Below are 18,369 nucleotides of genomic sequence, written 5' to 3'. Positions count from 1 at the left end.
AAATAAGGAGGCCATACTGCGGCCATACTTTTTCATTGTTCAAGCCACTATTGGAGACATCCATTGCAATAAGCTGTTAACGTTTTTCTTAAAACAGTAGCGAAGCAACACAGCTTTTAAAGGATTAAGAGGCGACAGCAGTGAGAATACGAGTTGCTAGGTAACAGCAATAGTTAGTTTATGTCTAATTAACATTAATTAGAAAATGCAGGTGCTGAAAACAGAATTGTCACTATGATAGTGTGGTTGAGAAAATGTATTTCCTCCTGCAGTATGTATGATAAATACAATGCATACAATAATTAAACTAGCACAGATAAATTATATTTAAAAGCAAAGCAATGTACACTGCATTCCAGTACAAAAGCTTTGTTGCCAACAGCAATTTACAAAAAACTACCTTTCAGAGTTGTTCCCACTCATGAGCTGTAGGATTAGTTTGGAAAAACTGAAACTGAGGTACATTGCTATTTATCTAGCACAGCTGCATCTTTAGGACACGCTGTGTGTGCGTGTGTGTGTGTGTGTGTGTCTGTGTCTGTGTCTGTGTCTGTGTGAATCCATCATCCCTGCCCCGTCTCACTGTCCCACCCACAATGCTATTCACTCCAGGATATTGCCTGGCTCTTTCCTGTTGTCCAAACTCCTGTTTAATCTGGGTTGAGAAATTACTAGAAACATCAGGGATCGGTTCAAAAACAGGAAGACGACTTCCTCTGTTCTCAAGGAACATTCTGCATCTAAGACTCCTGTGCTACTGATAGACAGGCAGGTAGGCAAGCAGGACAGCAGGCTCGTGGACTCTAAAGACACAAGGGCCAGAAGAAAACAATTGCTTCAGTGAAAATTTTTCACGACTGAGGTTTTAAAATCTTATTCAGTTACTAGAATCTACTAGAGGCTTTGATGGATTTATTAATTTTCGGCAAAATGTTGCAATTACTTTTCACTGGGTCTAAAGTTTGGAAACTTGGCCAATTAACTGGTTCATATTTACAAGCTGATGCTGTGCTTTTTCTGCTTTGGTAAGTTCTCCCTACTATACAGAGGGGATAACTAAACCAATGTAGTCCATCTCCCAAAGGGAATGCATGCATCAGCTGTGCACTCAGCCAAATCGCACAATCCTCTCCATTTAGAAAGTTTAGGGAGTTGGATAGTATAATAAAAGTAGTAATATAATGCAAATATGCCATATGATATAGGGTGCATTTATGAACACCAACAGTAGAATGTAACCTGTAACCTGTTTATCACCTTATACTATCCAGTAGCTTCAAGGGCATAGAAGTTGAAGACCTTTCACTTACAAACTGTTCTTGTTTTTTTCCCCTGTAACATCTGTACACAATGTAATTTATTTGTTGACTTAGTATCTCCTTCCTTCAATGTAATTTAGTAAACTTGTCTTTGTCTTTTCTTCTTACCTGGGTACTACTGTTACTACAACATTTTGAGTTACCTGACCTGTATCTCTTAACACACAATGACTCAATCTCTACTTACTTCAGTTTATAAATACACTGATCAGTACCTCTATCAATTTCCATCAATCTCAGTATATTAATTGGTACACATTAAACACTACAGTGTGTATTGCACACCCAAGACATAAAGCTGTTGTTCTGTAGTTAATCCTGTAACTCTTATCTGCAGCAATCTACAGTAGTCATTTATCAGTATGTTTATCTGGGTATCTAATTAGAGCCATTTAAAAATAGATATTTGCAAATGTATTACTGTGTTTACTTTATCTATAGTACACAACTAAAGTACTGCCACTATTACAGTAAGACTAATATACAGATACTGTACATCATGAAGCTCTATGCAAAGGAGCTATTGGGCAGGTGAAATGATAGTGGGTGCCCAGCTAGTTGAACCATCAGCATAGCGTTATCACAGCTTTAATGAATGGCAAATGACTACTACTGATCATTGTACGCATGTTTGGAAGTGTTTGCTAACTGCTGGGTGAAGACTAACACATTTTGAAAGGAGTCCTTTTTGCACACACAAAAATCAACCTTGACTGTTTGCAGCTTGACCAGTTGTCTACAGTATGTCTATCAAACATGGTAGCCGCTTAGTTTGCAGAATTACACACTAGACGGACAGGAACTAAAGTCAGGGGCCTGGTGGTACTTGTGTGCCACAGATTGCAGATACAAAGGCAGTCACATGAATGTTAAGTGAAGTCAGAGGGTTGAGTGACGGAACAGTGCTGCTGGGCAGAAGCATCCCAGCACAGACTACTGAAGGAGAAACTCACCATCTCACTCTCCACCTCTGAATCTCTACAGGCATTTTTATTCACATCAAAGTGCTGCTTTTATCCCAGCCTCCCTGTGTTTGTTCTCTATTAATAATTCACAGCGTTCTTGTTTGGACAACAAAGTCAAGCCCCATAACGCAGCAGGGAAGCGCAACGCACACTGACATTTGATGGTGATGAGCTACTTCCCTTTCCATCAAGGATCACGAGAGTCAGTGCCTGGATTCAGCTCCAAAGCTTACATTTAAACATTAATTATTTATACACATTAAACTGTTAAATACATATTAGCTCATCACTACAATTATTATTATTGCTATTCCCTGTTCATGGGCATTGTGGTTAGTACATTATCCAGGGTAAAAAAATACCACTAGAGTACAAAAACAAGGATATAAATTACAATGGAAGGAATGAGCTCATTGGAGTCTGATAGGAGGGGTTCCGATAAGCAGCTGACTGTGATCATTACAGACTCTACGCTCTGGTGCAGTAGATGTTCATAGCTTGGTCTAGCCCTGGGAGTAATTATTTTGTTAGGTACTCCAAGAATTCTTTACTAACTTACTACAGGCAGGCATTGGCAGACAGAGGCTGTGACATATTGTAGACCTATGAAACAGATAGACAGGGAAGCAGTTCCAATCCTGGGACATAGCCTCAGAGTGCTTTTGATGGGGTAGAGAATAAAGTTGGCTCTTATCTCAACTGGACCAAACTCCCCCATATCCAGAGAACATGTAATAAATATACCCTATCAAATCAACTATATACCTTTGGTATTCTTTCATATCTCAGATAGAAATGCCCTAGTCTATTAGGGCAACACTTGCCATTGCTAGAATACAAAATCAGGGCCCCCACCGCCAAACTACCCACCAGCTCAGGTCTTATTTAGTCTTGAAAGCCTGGCAGCCATTTGCTTAACCTTTGAAACCTGATCACAGCCAAGTGTGCCTAAAATTAGTCCACTGGAAACCTAACACTAAGCAGTCTTCCTAGAGAATTCATAAATTAAACGGTTGTCTACAATACTTGAGAATGAGAGGCAGATCGACAGCAAGGGGACAAGGAGAGAGAGAGAGGTGGAGGACAATAAAACTCAGAGAGGGGAGGGATTTGTACAGATGTCATCTGCAAAGCATCATAGTTGTATACAGATAAATGACAGTATGTATTTTGTTGTCTTTAAAGGGAGGTGCATATTATCATAAACAGTTGATTTCTGATATAAATGGACACGCTGGAGAATTAATTGGAAATAAACGATCTATGCAAGAGGTGAAGGGGTTAATGGATAGCAGCTCATTTTAAACTGTATAAAGATGAATTTGCATTAAAAAAAGGTCTGTTAACCCCTTTACCACAGGTCCACTAACCATTATTGGTCTGTTTCCACTACTGCACAATGGGCACTTTAAAACCACTGAAACTAATGCATACTGTAGATTGATGGTATTCATTTATTGTTTTTGATAAATGGTTTAAATTGAATATGAAGGAAGACACACAGTATCTGTATGACAGTTCTGAATTTGACCTCATGTACGGTACAGTACAGCCTCCTCAACTTGAAAGGTCAGTCATTAAAAAGTTTAAATAACAGAGACCTTGAAGACAAGCTCAAGCTCAAGCTCAGGTTTGCAGAACTGAACCAAACAAATAAACACTATCACCTGAAAGGGGTCTGATTTGTGAACCACTATCTTAAGACTTTTTGTTTTACTGTTCAAACTTAAGTATTATATAGTAAACAGATCAATGCCAGTAAAGTTTGATCAGAAGGATCATTCCTGATTTTATTACAGTAGTTACACCTCATACTTTAAGGATAACATAATTGTGGTCAGCAAGCTACTGTTGCTTCTTGCTAAGTGTTTCAGCCATGTGTAATGCCTGGTGCAGGCTTTGAGGAAGCAAAGAAATCATTAAGAGTGGTTTGTGGTCTTTTCCAACAAGAAATAACAGCAACATCCTTGACCTCTCCCCTGAGGCTACTGAAGATTGTAAAAAAGCTTTCCAAAAAAGGAAACATCCTGAGACAAACTACTTAGCTTATATCCTAATCAGCTCAACTACTGAACTGTGTGACCTATGTGGAGTCTATTGTCCTCCTTTTCTTAACTTGCTCAAAACACAAAGAGAAAGAAAATATAATTTAAAAAAGGCATTTAGGAATGGCCACTGGATAGGTTTACTCCCCTTCTTTGACTTCTATCTGCATTAAAGCCAACAAAGCCATCGCTTCATAATCATAGAGACAAACTTACTTAGCTCCCCTGGGAACTATTTCATTAATTGTTTTGTTTATGTTTGTGCTGTCCCAGGATTAAATAGTTTTTAAAATGTAAAAAGAATACTGTTCAGTGGCTGTCTCATGAAATATTAATCAAAATAAACCTAAAAGCTCCTTGGAATAATTGAACAAGCTCTCTTTTTTAGCACATTTTCAAAACAGTTAAATGGATTTTATCAATCACAGTGATGTGTGCACAGTACAGTTGCCTGTATCTACTTAAAAAAGGTAAAGATATTTAAGAAAATGTTCATCTTCAATTGACTCCAACAATATTCTCTTGGAGCAAACGGCACCACATCAGAATTGCATTGAACGTCCTAACAATAACACTTCCCTGTCTTTATCCTTGTTTGCCACATGACACAATCTGTTTCTCTGCTTTCTCCGGATGACAGTGAAAGAATGGGAGTGAATACCCTATTGTCTACAGCCAAAGACACTGGACCCTCCCTAACTGAGAAGCCTACGAGAGGCTCATTTGAGACACCCAGACATTCCAACAGCGCCAGGACATCCAGAACAACTGCTGTGTCCTGTCCTTATCAAATAAAGACAGAGAAAGAATTAAAACTGGGGACTGGCAACGGTTCAGGCATTCAGAGGAGATGCAAAGTTCATATTGTTCAGACCTTTGGAAACTTGAAAATGAAGCTTCTAATTAAGGCCCTACTTGCCAAAGGGTTTTAACAAGCCCTTTACTACAATCAAATTAAGGACAAAAAAGTGCCAGTCTGGTCTCTAGGGATTTATTTAAAGCCAGGAGGCGTTGAATGTGACGGCCAGCACCTTTCACTGTACACCCACTGCTTGGATGTATTTAGTGTTGTTTTCGAATGCTGATCTGTTAAAAACAGTGACTGTTGAATTTATACGTTTACCGTTTTGTTTTATTTATATTTTTCTTATGTAAAGATGTTTCATCATACAACAGTGCAGCACCCAGTTTCTTATTGCATTCTCTGAACAACATAGGGGGTCACACAAGTGGTAATCGTTCACACAGCAATGTTCTTCGTGGATTTAAAATAAATGACAGTACTTCTGTGCTTACCTACTTAACATCAAAAACTGTGTGTAACCGAGTTTCACAGCCTGGGCTGAATAAAAATGTCACTGCTTCTGACACTAGCCTTCCCAAAAAGCAATACGACCTGGTTTAAGCCCAGACAGCAGTCTCTGGAAATTGAATTCTGGTGGTCTACTAGTTTTCGGAAAACATCACCAAAACAAAGTTCAAGGAAAATGCTACAGCAACACCCTGTATGCAAATATAAAAGGATCTGAAGTAAACAGTCTCCAGCATGAAAGTTTTCAAACACCGAGGTCAATTACTCCAGGGGTTACGTGTCACAGCCAGTTCCATATCCCCCACACACCACACATTTTGATCTCAAGTTACCACTTTGTATTTGTGCTGGCATGCTCTCGGATTTAAAAACCTAGCTTTAAAAGCAACATGTCCGGAACAGCCTCTGTGAAAACAATTACAGACCCGATTGACAGATGGAGGTTTGCCCCTCTGTGACGCACGCCGCCTAATTAGCAGGAATTCAGGCTGTACAAGGCTGGCCTGTCAATCTTTTCATCTTCTCCATTTCCAAGCAGCAAGCTATGTAAGCAAAGAAACCTCTACAAAAGCAACCTATAAGAGATGGATACAGCAGGATCCGTTTATAAAATAAATCTGTTTACTCAATTATTCACAATCGCTAGCCTCTAGAAAAGCTATGCAGAAAATGTGGCATAAAATTATACCCCCTTTGTTTAATTTTACAACAGGAATCCCAGATTAAGATGTGAAACAGTCAAGATGTATTATTAATGTCAGCAAAAGAAAGTCTTTACATGTCTTCCATCTTTTTCAAACCTTTGATGATCCATTGACTGTGACCCTGCCACCTATGATAGCCTAGATTTCAATACCTAATGTACATCATATAGCTTACTAGCATGGACGTGCTCTGCAGTACCTGCTAAACAACTTTGTGGCGTCAATCCTGTTTGGTCGTGGGGCTCTTTCAACCTCCTCCAACATAAACACATTTACAGGACAGCTCAACAAGCATTCAGTAACCTTATTCCCAGCTTTACAGGAACCCATATCAACAACTACTATTTAAGTGGAAAGGATGGGGTGTCCCCACACCTTTGTCAACAGGATTTTAACAAGCCCTTAGGTTACAGGTTTAAATTACTGAACCAGGACTCCCATCTACTGTACTGTACCTCACACCACAGCAACAAATACTGTATAGTGTAGCTTCTAGTATCCAACGTATTGTGGAAGCTTAAACAGTATTCACAATGAGTTTACCTGCCAGCTAATGCTTTATGAACACTTCCCTAAAGCAGAACCTTATAATAATTGTAATTTCTGTGGTGCTACCCATGGACTACAAATTACAGGATGCATATTTGCACACACTGCTAAGAGATGTGGACGCACAAGCAATTACTATCCAATTGTATGCATGCAGCAGTTAGCTTCCAGGAGTCTAATCTTATTAACTAGACGGGGGGCTTCTAAGGACACCCGCTTGGGATCTGGAGGGAATGTAGAGCACCGAAGGCCCACGATGAATTCCCTTCTGCTGGTTGTTTGGAAAAGGCACTGGTGTAATTATGCTTGTATGATGTTCAGTAAATTAATAGGCCCATCACTTCAGCTGACGCGCAGTGTCAAACTGATATGCTTATCTCTGAAGCTCTCTGCTGATGAGGCAAGGCGGCAAATCCCCATGGTAAGTACACTGGAAAAACTACAGTTGTGATTTAGCACAAGTTCTCCAAATTACTGTATGGTCAAAGCTTTTGCATCACCTAGAATTGAGACAGAATTAAAGCTAAATAAATAAATAAATAAATACTACATGAACATCATGTAATCAAAGAAAATACAAAATGATATTGCAGAAGTCTACCGGAAGCCATAACAATAGTACAGTATTTCAAGTTAATATACAGGGTGATGCAAATCCTTTGGCCATAGCTGTATACATTACTATCACGTTTGATACACAGATACAGTACTTTACAATCCATTTTGGAGCACTGGTTGATTATCGCCACATTACACTACAGCAGATGAAAAATCACAACTGTGACAAAATGCTTCATTTAGGTTCACCAAACCATCCTGTTTCTGTAAAGATAGATGTTAAAATATGTGTTCACATATAAGCTTTCAAGTTTTTTTTTTTTAAATTTGTGTGTCTTTTTTTGTACTTTTTAAAAAATATATATTTTTAGAGAAAATATTGTAGCTCTATAGAGCAGCCCTCTTGCCCATGTTGGCCTACACCAGTCTTCATGCTTTCAGTACTGGACAAAAGTCCCTCTTTAAGAACATTAATTAATGCAGATGTGCCTTGACCAAAACTGTACATTATGTTATTCAGACTAAGCCCAATAACATGTTTCTTGGGGCTGATAACATCCTCATATTTGAAAACAAAACAAAAAAATTAGGGCTGCTATTAATCAACTAAAGAGTTGATTGCAGATTCATTTTTTTTTACAATTTAATTGTGCATGATTTTATTTTTGTATACAAAACAAAATCAGCCAATAGAAGATCTGCATTTTCTCTGCGACAGTCCAATCATGATTGAGTGGATGCAGGACATACACTGTTAAAGGTCTTTAGTAGATTTAACCAATGGGACAGTCAAAGATCTGCCACTTGTTATACATGTGTCCAATCATGAGTGAGCAGAGGAAGGACTAATTGGGACTTTGACCAATGGGAAAGTGAAAGATCTGCCCTGGTTTTACAGCTGTCCAATCATTTGTGAGCAGAGGTGGGACATAAATATGCTAGGGTAGGGTTATCGAGACTTATAAAGAGAACTTCAAAGTAATATTTCAAATAGCTTTTTACAATATAAAACAAAAAATGTCACAAGACAACGGATACATTCTAGTTGATTTGGTTATGAATCGATTTTCAAGAAGAACTTTCTTAATATCGTTACCTTTATTAAACGTGTGTACGGAATAATCACTGATTAATCAACTAACGCTCATAAATTAACCGATCAAAAACCAATTGACAGGCCTAGAAAAAAAAATTTATATATTCTTACTTCAGAGACTATAAAAAAAGTATACATACCTTAGAAAATAATTAGACACCATGTAAACACAGGTTTCTTTCCGTTGTAAATAATTCGTTATCAATCATATCGTATATTATATATATAAATATAATATATATAGATATATATATATATATATAATATAATATACCACCACATCAGTTCTGTCCCTTTAAACCATTACATGCAATATTTGAAATCAATAGGCAGATATTTTGCTTCTCAAAATCATGACTTAACTGATTGGTTAAATTAGAGAAAATATATATTATAATTAAATAGTAAAGTGTAATTACAACTGCTTGTCTATTAGCACTGTATAATTGACTCTCTGTGTTATGGGATTCACACTGGTGATGTGAATAAAAGTTACACCCAACACTTAATTTCAAAATAAAAGCATTCCAAACGGCAACACATGTGGTTTTCTGTGACATTTTATGATCACAAAAACAGGAAATGTGAAGAGTCAAAGCTGCACTGTTCAGATTTCTCTTACAAGTTTAACACTTGTATGAGCAATGAAAATGAAATGATGAAAATTTTCATTGCTCAGACCCAGACTTGTAGTATTATACTGTACATCCAGAATGCTTGAAGCAAAAACAGTAAAAATGAATGTATAAAAACAGTTTCAACAATGTAAATGTTGCAGCCTACTGTTAAAGCAATCATTACTGTACTGGGTTATGTTTACAAAACCAAGGGAGGTATTTGAGCAGATCATCCCAAACAAGAATGCAATGGCAAACTTGAGTGTCCTGCCAAGCTGGAGTACACAACCACTGTGCTCATTCACACACAAAAAAAAAAAAAAAAAAAAAAAAAAAAAGAAGATCACTACCAGACCGAGTCACTCTGAGAAAGTTACATCACTACCAGACCGAGTCACTCTGAGAAGGTTACATCACTACCAGACCGAGTCACTCTGAGAAGACGTCGAACATCCTATCTCCTGCCCTGACGAACAGTCTTGCTGCTGTCCCAGTACAATCATACTATTCATTGCACAAAATCATCCTGGGATCTACAGCAACATTTCAGAAAGCTCTACTTCCCAGAAAAGATCTTCATCTTTTCCCCCCCTTAAAACAATGTGTCAAACAGTGCCTGCCAGCACAAATAACCCTCAAGTCCTAGCACAGCAGCCACAGCACTTTTATTGTATGTATTAAACATTGGTGCCCTACTGGAAAGCCAACACTAATATGATATGAATGTTTTCTAATTGTGTTAGATTTATTTGACAAGGTTCTAACTTTCTGCTACCAACTAACTGGACAGTTTATTTTATTTTATTATTATTATTATTATTATTATTATTATTATTATTATTATTTATCTCTGTGAACAATATGCCAGTTACCAAACTGAAATTAATTTATTCTATTCTTGACGGTGTATTTTCCATTTTAGGAAGCAGCATTTACAAACACAAAGACTTCAGCAAAAATAACAGCTTAGGCAGAAATAGAAATATGAAACCATTTCCCTTTTACATTTACAAAAAACAAAGAATAACGGAACGCATGCAGTTACAATGAGTCATTTCATGTAGCACCTGCTTTTTTTTAAAAAAAAGAACTACTGTATGTTACAACTGAACTTCAAAGAGGAAGCTTTAAAAAAAATGTTAATCTTAAACTGCTCTATATTTAAGACCCCAGCCATGACATACTGTACTTGGGACAGCTGTCACTAGAGCTTAAACACTTAGGACTGGGAAAGCTGGACGCAACACTGGCGAAAGTCCAGCAGCATCATACCACCTCCTGCTCTAAATATGGTATTTTTTTTATTTTCCCATGCTTCGAACTCACAGAACAGTTCTATTTTAACACAGCTTCTTATTTCACATTCGCTTCTCTCCGCCTTCTGGGACCTTATCCTTTCACTGTACTTTACCAGGGTTTCAAATCAGCAGACTGACGTATGGATGGGTGGGGGTGGAGACATTAGTTTATAAACATTTCAGGGCCATATTTAGGTGGGGATGGAACAAAATGGAAAGTGACTCAGGGATCAATCTCAAAATGCACGTACCGTGACAGCCTGAGATGACGACAATCCACATAAAGACTAATGTGGACTACTATCACTTTCTATTAAAATACCTTTACGGTTAATAAAGTGAGCTGCTTGCACAAATTTAGAGTGAGTTTGGTGCTGCTCTGATTAAAAGAAATTGCTTTAGACAGTCAGAAGCAAAGGGGGAATTTTGAAAACCCTTCAGGGCTCCCTAAGCTTCCCATTCTGACTAACACTGGATGAAATTACCACCTCTGCAGAAAGTATGCTAGTGCCTTTGTTGTCTACGCCAACCCTGCAGATAATTACAGCAAATAATTATAAGTATATATATATATATATATATATATATATATATATATATATATATATATATATATATATATATATATATAAAAATACCAGAAAACCACAATATTGGGTGTGAATCACAGCAACTGTCCAAGTGGAAATCCGATTGTCTACTTCAGCTGACATGCAAACACTATTTATCCTGCCAGGCCCTTTCCCACTATCTGTCTTCCTGCCCTGACTTCCTCTGTTAACTTGTTGTTTTGGGGTTATTTGGTCTGACACCAAGTTTCCTTTGCTCTTTTAATTTTATCTTTGCATTCCCCCCCCCCCCTCCCCCTCTTGGTTTTTGTTCTAACAGTACACTAAATTGATTAATTGGCCCAATTAAGCTTCTAATAAGCACTTCATTGATCCAACTAAGTAATTTAGGGTACAGTTGGAACAAAAACCAGGAGGGACTACGGCCCTCCAGGACCAGGGTTGAGTACCCCTGGCACAGAAGGGTCATTCCATGCCAGCTCAACCAGAAAAGGGACATTTTGTTGCCCGTCCGTCTCTGATTTTCCTAGAAAAATTCACCTTGCAATTTCTCATCTATGCTTTTGGGTCATTCCATGCCAACTCAACCAGTGCAGTTGCCCGTCTCTCTGATTTTCTTAGAATAATTCACCTGGGGGTTTTCAGACACACTGAGTTCAGAAACGATAGCCATTATTTATTTTTAGAATTTCACCTTCGACCTGTGACCTTGCAAAGGTCAACCTAAAGTGACAAAGGGACCTTCACCAGAAAAATCACCCTGGGTGCGATTTAGATGCTACCATCATGTGTAGCACCTCATTCTACTCGTATTGAACAGAGCTTTTCAGAAAAAAATACTAGGAGCACCCTACTCACTCCTGGCAAACTGCCAGAAAAGGGGTAACTGACAAGTTTTTTTTCAAACTTCAGTCTAACTCTTTACCCTGTAGGGGATGTGGGTCCTAAAATGTAAGTATTGCTGTAAGACCCTTAGGAACTAGTCTTCCAAATTCTGTCCCACCACTGGTCATTAAACCTCCTTGAAATTTAAATTTTTGCTATTTGTACCAAGTTTAGGCCATAATAACTAATTATGTGAGGATTGATCTACAGGAAAAAGTAACACTACGTGCTTCCACTGGCACTAGCTTGGAGCTGAGGGGTTATGAACTTGCATGGAACTTGGGACTTCTTCATTACAATGACACATTTGAAACTACCAAAACTTTACTTAGTTGGATTTTAAAAACTAAATTCACGTTTTTTCTTAAAAAAAAATCTTCACAGTTTACAGCACAGTTTAAATACAACTTCTCTGTTATGGAAGACCTCCAGACTTTCAGTTGTGCCTGAAATTGACTGATTGGCTAGCGCGAGAATGCAGCAAATTATCCCCCAAGGTAGGCACCACAACTTTAAAAAAAAAAAAAAAAAAAAAAAAAAAAAAAAAAAAAAAAAAAACTTTACTATCACTTTTGGGTTTTTAAAATCCTAAATAAGGTTTTGGTAGTTTCAAATATGTCATCATCAAAGTCCCAAATCTTATGCAAGTTCATAACCCCTCAGCTCCAAGCTAGTACCAGTGGAAGCCCACATTGTTACTTTTTCTTCTAGATCAGGGGTGTCCAATCTTGGTCCTGGAGGGCTGGTGTCCCACCTGGTTTTTAATCCAACTGTGTCCTAAATTACTTAATTGGACCAATTATTATCAATTACTGTTCTAATTAAGTAATTTAAGGCACACTTGGAACAAAAACTAGGAGGGACACCAGCCCTCCAGGACCAGGATTGGACACCCCTGCTCTAGATCAATCCTCGGAGAATGCAAAGTTGATGAAATAGCCAGTTTGGTGAGGTTAAAGTACCACATAGTTCTATCCATAAGCAATGCTCAAATGCAACTTCAAAAATCCCTGGATATCAACATATTTTGCTTGATGCTTGTACCTTGTACATCTCATTACCATCTATCCAAACATATCTATGGGTGATTTTTTGCAGTCCCTCCCACGCAAGTTATTACTGCTGAAACTTGGTACAAATGGCAAAAATTCTAATTTCAAAGGGGTTTAATGACCAATGCTGGGACTTGAAACCAAAAGTTTTCAAATAATTTGGAGGACTGGTTCCTAAGGTTCTTACAGCAATACTTACATTTTTGGACCCACATTCCCTACAGCAGGGATGTCAAACTCCAGTCCTCAAGGGCAGCAGGGTCTTCTGGTTCTCATTCAAACTTAAGCTCTCAATTAACAAATTAAAACTGATCTAATTATTTGTTCAATTTGACATATTTAATATTTTTCAAGGTCTTTTACAGTTGATGGTTTTAAAAATGCACTTGATTCAAGGTACACTACCTATGAAACATTTTGAGGCCTGAAGAGGAGTGCTACATGTGTCCAGTTAATCAAATAATTAGACCAATTAAGTAACTGAGAGCTTGGGTGGAACGAAAGCCAGAAGAAACTGCGGTTCGCCAGGAATTGAGTTTGACACCCCTGCCCCACAGGGTAAAAGGTTAGGCTGAAGTTCGAATAAAACTCGTCATTTACCATTCGTCTGGCAATTTGCCAGGAGTGAGTAGGGTGCTCCTAGTATTTTTTTTCTGAAAAGCTCTATTCAATACAAGTAGAATGAGGTGCTACACATGATGGTAGCATCTAAATTCCACCCTGGTGAAGGTCCCTTTGTCACTTTAGGTTGACCTTTGCAAGGTCACAGGTCAAAGGTGAAATTCTAAAAATAAATAATGGCTATCGTTTCTGAACTCAGCGTGTCTGAAAACCCCCAGGTGAATTTTTCTAAGAAAATCAGAGAGACGGGCAACTGCACTGGTTGAGTTGGCATGGAATGACCCAAAAGCATAGATGAGAAATTGATTCATTTAAAAGTGTTAAGCAATTTATACAAGCCCCCTGCCCCTGAAGATGTCCATGCAAACACTGTGGAGGAACAAGGAATTGAAAGAAATCTGTTAAGGTACTCAGAGACTCAAAAAAACAAAATGATTCTTCAAATCAATGTGTTGCTATCAGTTATGTTATGGAGATCTGCCATATGGCACTTTTCACATCACATTTCTTAGCTCGTACTTTAAGAAAAAATGCAACAACATTTAAAACAAAACTTGTGACAGCAAGCCTCAAAGCATATGCCTATCTGAGTCATCCAAGAAAATGTTTAAAAATACAGTAAGTTTTTTTTTTTTTTTTTTTTTAATGTGATGAGAGATTTGTATGAAACTAAAATCTTTAACTCTAATATAATCTAAATATGATACCATAAAAATAGTATGCTGTAACTAAGAACATGGTTATTATTCCACAAGAACAATTCAGTATCTTTTTTAAGAAGCGTTTTGGCTTTTGGGTCACTTCACCCCACCCTGCTGGTAGTACTAAAATATTATGAAGTATTAAAAATTACCATCTAGGCAGCAAAACTAAGAATAAACTCAAGTCAACAGTAAGGCTGTTCACGTTAGGTAAATCATCAATGCTGCCATTATAAATGGAGTGGTTTACTGCAGCTTATGTATAGGCACCTCTAGTTCCACATGAGGGGTGCTCAGTGTGCGGCAACTGAATTCTGGACAAGTTGCTTCTGACATACATTACAGTAGTTAGGACCCTGGCTTTACCACCAGTGGTGAGAATCAGGCCAAATTACAATCACACAAGCAGCAGACCTTAACATGCTGTGACACTTTCACCCAGGCACAACTGTTAGGACCCTTCAACTGTACAGAAAGAATCGCTCTAAAGGTTCTGTAGAAGCAGGGTGAAAGGATATTGAACAGAGCCTTCTTCAGTGGTATACTGTTCTGTACCTCACATCCTCTATTGGCTATATGCTTTACCTGGTTTTACTCTATCATCTTCTTCTTCCTGTACTACTGATGCTCTTTTGAAAAGAAATTTAATGGTCATCATAACCCACCAAATCAAGAGTTTAACTCCCATACTGTACCTCCAATATACACCTATGGTAAACCGTTACAAAGCCATTTTCTTAAATGCATTATTCATCACCTGATCACCTCCCACCCCCCACTAACCTCTAGCTTTTTTCATCTGTTCTCAAAATTTAGTGTAGAGGTTAGATTTCTACAAGAGTTCTTGCTCCATTTCCCCAGCATCGGTTACTTTTAAACAATCTGAAAGCACAATACACTGGAGGCTTGTTTTTGAGGGGATAAATGGAAGTCAACTGATGCTCACTGGGCAAGAAATCTGTGTTTTTTAGATTTACTACGGAGCTCCAAGCGAAGGACTCTTGTGGGCCTTAATCCATAACAAAAAGGGTTCAATATTCACTGCACTCTAGCCTAAGTGAATATAATCAACAGTGGATCCCCAGTGCTGTCTATATATCAGCTTTAAATGGGAGATGTGCTGCTTATGAAATGTGATGCTTGTGAACAAAGTGCTGGGCTGGCAGGATCCTTTGTATTTATCCAAGTTTAATATCTGGAAGGATCACACTCTTAAAAGGGTGAAAGAGCAGCTCACTCTCTCAGCCTCTCTTTTTGAGACTACCGGAAAAGGTGCCAGTTGTGTGGTGGCTTTGTGATGTTGATTAAACAGATTAGTCTGTGCTACCAAGACGCTGAGGTTGAATAATTTAACAGAAAGTGCTGTAGATGCACTGGCGCTAATGATGTTGTATGCTGTCTTATACTAAGTGATAGAGTTTATTTTAGATTTAATACTATTAATATTAAATAAATAGCTTTAACATAATCATATTAAAACGCGCGGTGCCCAAATTAAAGCTACTGTAACCGCTGTATCATAAAGACCATTAAGATTTGGACACTGGTGATAGCTTCATGTGAACGGCCAGGCTAAAAACGAAATCATTCTTCCATGTAATTCTCTACAGGGGATTTAAACCCCATGTAAATAAAACGAAGGTTCAGTACTCCCACAGTTGGTACTGTTGTATACGTGTTCCTTAGTGTTTGTATACTACAGAGCTTAATGGTTGCTACGACCGCTGCATTGTTTTGAATTGTAAGCTATTTTCTTTTTCAACACACTGTTATTTACATCTCAAAAACAAACTAATGAACTGTGATACACTAAACAAACTGCAAGAAATCATAAATTGTTCATCTGTGAACCTACACGACTCGTTTGTTTTGTTGTTGTACAAAACATGCTGGTGGGTCAATGTGTGATGTTGACAAGTGCCATTCACAATGCAAAACTATTTAAATGCATCTATCTTGTGGCTGTGCAAATAAACACATGTGTTTAAGTTGTTAGGAAAACACAGGACAGAATAAACAGTCTATTTCCGAGCGATCTCATCCCCGATCATAATCATAAAAGAAAAATACGATATCATAGTTTCTTACCGTACACCCGCACCCATCCCTGATGCTGGCACACCGATTCCATTAAAATCCGATCCACCAACGGATCCAGGGACTTCATTCCCCCGTGCAAAGAACCCGCGTCTCCCGGGATCGAGTCAATTTCCATCCCAGAGATACCTCCGCGATGATACATCCCAGGTACTGGCAAAGAGTCCATTCCTGGAGAATCCAGCAGTTATTATATATATTTTTAAATATTGATCACAACCACAGTATTAATAATAGAATCCAAACATATATGCAACCATTCGTTCCCTACAGTTTTACACCCAATCCTTTCTCGGTTTAGTTGGGTTTTTTTTTTTTTGTTTTATTGCAGTTTTTTTTCAACGATCCTGTTGCTTTACCACCATAATTAGTACTTCAGAAGTTCGGTATGGAACCAGTGTGTACAGCGCTGTTTATTTATTTAGTTGATTAAATAAATTATGAAACCACATACGATATAGCAAAAATCAGCGCGATTTCAAATCCAGACAACAGTCAAAATGATGAGGTTAGTAAACCACTTGCACACCTCTAAAGCACTCAGCTGTTTTTCAACCTAGGCTCCACTTCGTTTTCTCGTGTTACCAGGTTTCAGTAACTGTAACTAGCCCTTACTTATCTCGCAGACAATGCGCTTACAAATGCATTCCCCAACCTCCTTTGTCTTCACCAGGATTTAAAATAAATAAATAAATAAATAAACATTTGTTATTTTCTTTCTTTCCCCCTTCGTCCCAGCCTTAGTGATTGAACTCCAGCTAACGTATACACACAATGGGCAATAAATGTCTATGTCCCTCTGTTACATATCCTGGGGGGTGTCAATTCTCACTACTGCCCCTCTTTTCTCATTATTTCGTCCCGTTAGCTGTCCGTCCACTTTACACCACGGTCATGCTGTTCCCTTGTGTTCAATTCCGTAGGTTTCAAGGTGGAAACAAAACGCCATTCACGTTTTCAAATTCCCAAGCAGAGTGACAGTGTTCCCCTCAGTCACAACTCCAACCGGGATCCCAGGGAGATAGGCGAGAGTAGCAGATCACAGATTCGCTCGCTCTCGTCAACTGGGATGCTTGAGTTGTGGGCACAGACTGCATAATCAAACCACCTAGTTTCTTCCACAGAAATACAAAAAATTAGAATGCCCGACTTTACAGAAATAAACTTTTTTTTAAGACGAATTTAAAAAGCGAGATAATGGCTGTATAAACGGTTGAACGTTGAGTGTTTAAATGCTGATATAAAAGTCGTTGAATTCTTAATACTTTGTAAGACGAAACAAACGTATAAATGTTTCCACCACAGTGTCAATTTAGTAGTGAGGTTAAGCAGCAGTAAAAACATTTGAATAATTTACATGTTTAACACACGCACGCACACATGGTGCGGTTTGTCAAATTTCCAGTTGGGGGTGGGTAAACAGCAAAACATGGCAAGCCTTGATGCATCTGTAGTACATAATTTAAACAGTTAATGATCACTATGTTACGTATTTATTATACCAAATCAACTACTAATAAAATCATTAGAAATCACACATTTGACAAATCTGCCATCATGCAGGATAAATGCAGTCCGAGATTGCTTGCCAAAGATATTCAAAGTGGGACTAGGGTTTCCAATTCAGCCATAGGTCGACTATTGCATGGTGAAGGTCTCAATGGTTGCAGGCCAAGGAAAAAGCCACTCTTAGGAAAACGTCACAAGGACAATCACTTAAAGTTTGCAAAACGGCATTTGAATCATGGATATGAGTTCAGGTCAAAGGTTTTGTGGAGTGATGAAACAGAAATCAAGCGATTTTGTCACACTGATAGTTTGGAGAAAGTCTTTTGAGGCGTACAAAGAAAAGAACACCATACTGTCAAGCATGGAGGTGGTAATATCCTTCTGTGGGGCTGTTTTTCTTTTAACGGCACAGGAAATGTAATTCCAATACATGGTAAAATGGATTCCATAGCATACCAAAAGATACTTACCA

At 38.1% G+C, this 18,369-nt stretch overlaps 1 protein-coding gene across 1 annotated transcript in view; it reads right to left on the bottom strand.

The window, feature by feature from the left end:
* The window catches only part of LOC121326750 (ras GTPase-activating protein nGAP-like), an 85,560-nt gene extending 68,161 nt beyond the window's left edge, over nt 1-17,399 (bottom strand). Inside the window, exons 1-2 of the mRNA XM_041270202.1 lie at nt 16,918-17,399; nt 16,380-16,559 (exon numbers count right to left, since the gene is read on the bottom strand). Of these exons, the coding sequence (XP_041126136.1) occupies nt 16,380-16,557 (178 nt within the window). The 5' untranslated portion in view covers nt 16,558-16,559; nt 16,918-17,399. The remainder of the gene's footprint in view (nt 1-16,379; nt 16,560-16,917) is intronic.
* Between the last annotated feature and the right edge of the window lie 970 nt (nt 17,400-18,369).

This window comes from Polyodon spathula, chromosome 14 (genome assembly GCF_017654505.1).
Source record: "Polyodon spathula isolate WHYD16114869_AA chromosome 14, ASM1765450v1, whole genome shotgun sequence".
NCBI classification, from domain to species: Eukaryota; Metazoa; Chordata; class Actinopteri; order Acipenseriformes; family Polyodontidae; genus Polyodon; species Polyodon spathula.
The sequence above is the reverse complement of the archived record's forward strand: the minus strand, read 5'-3'. Positions and strand labels throughout refer to the sequence as shown.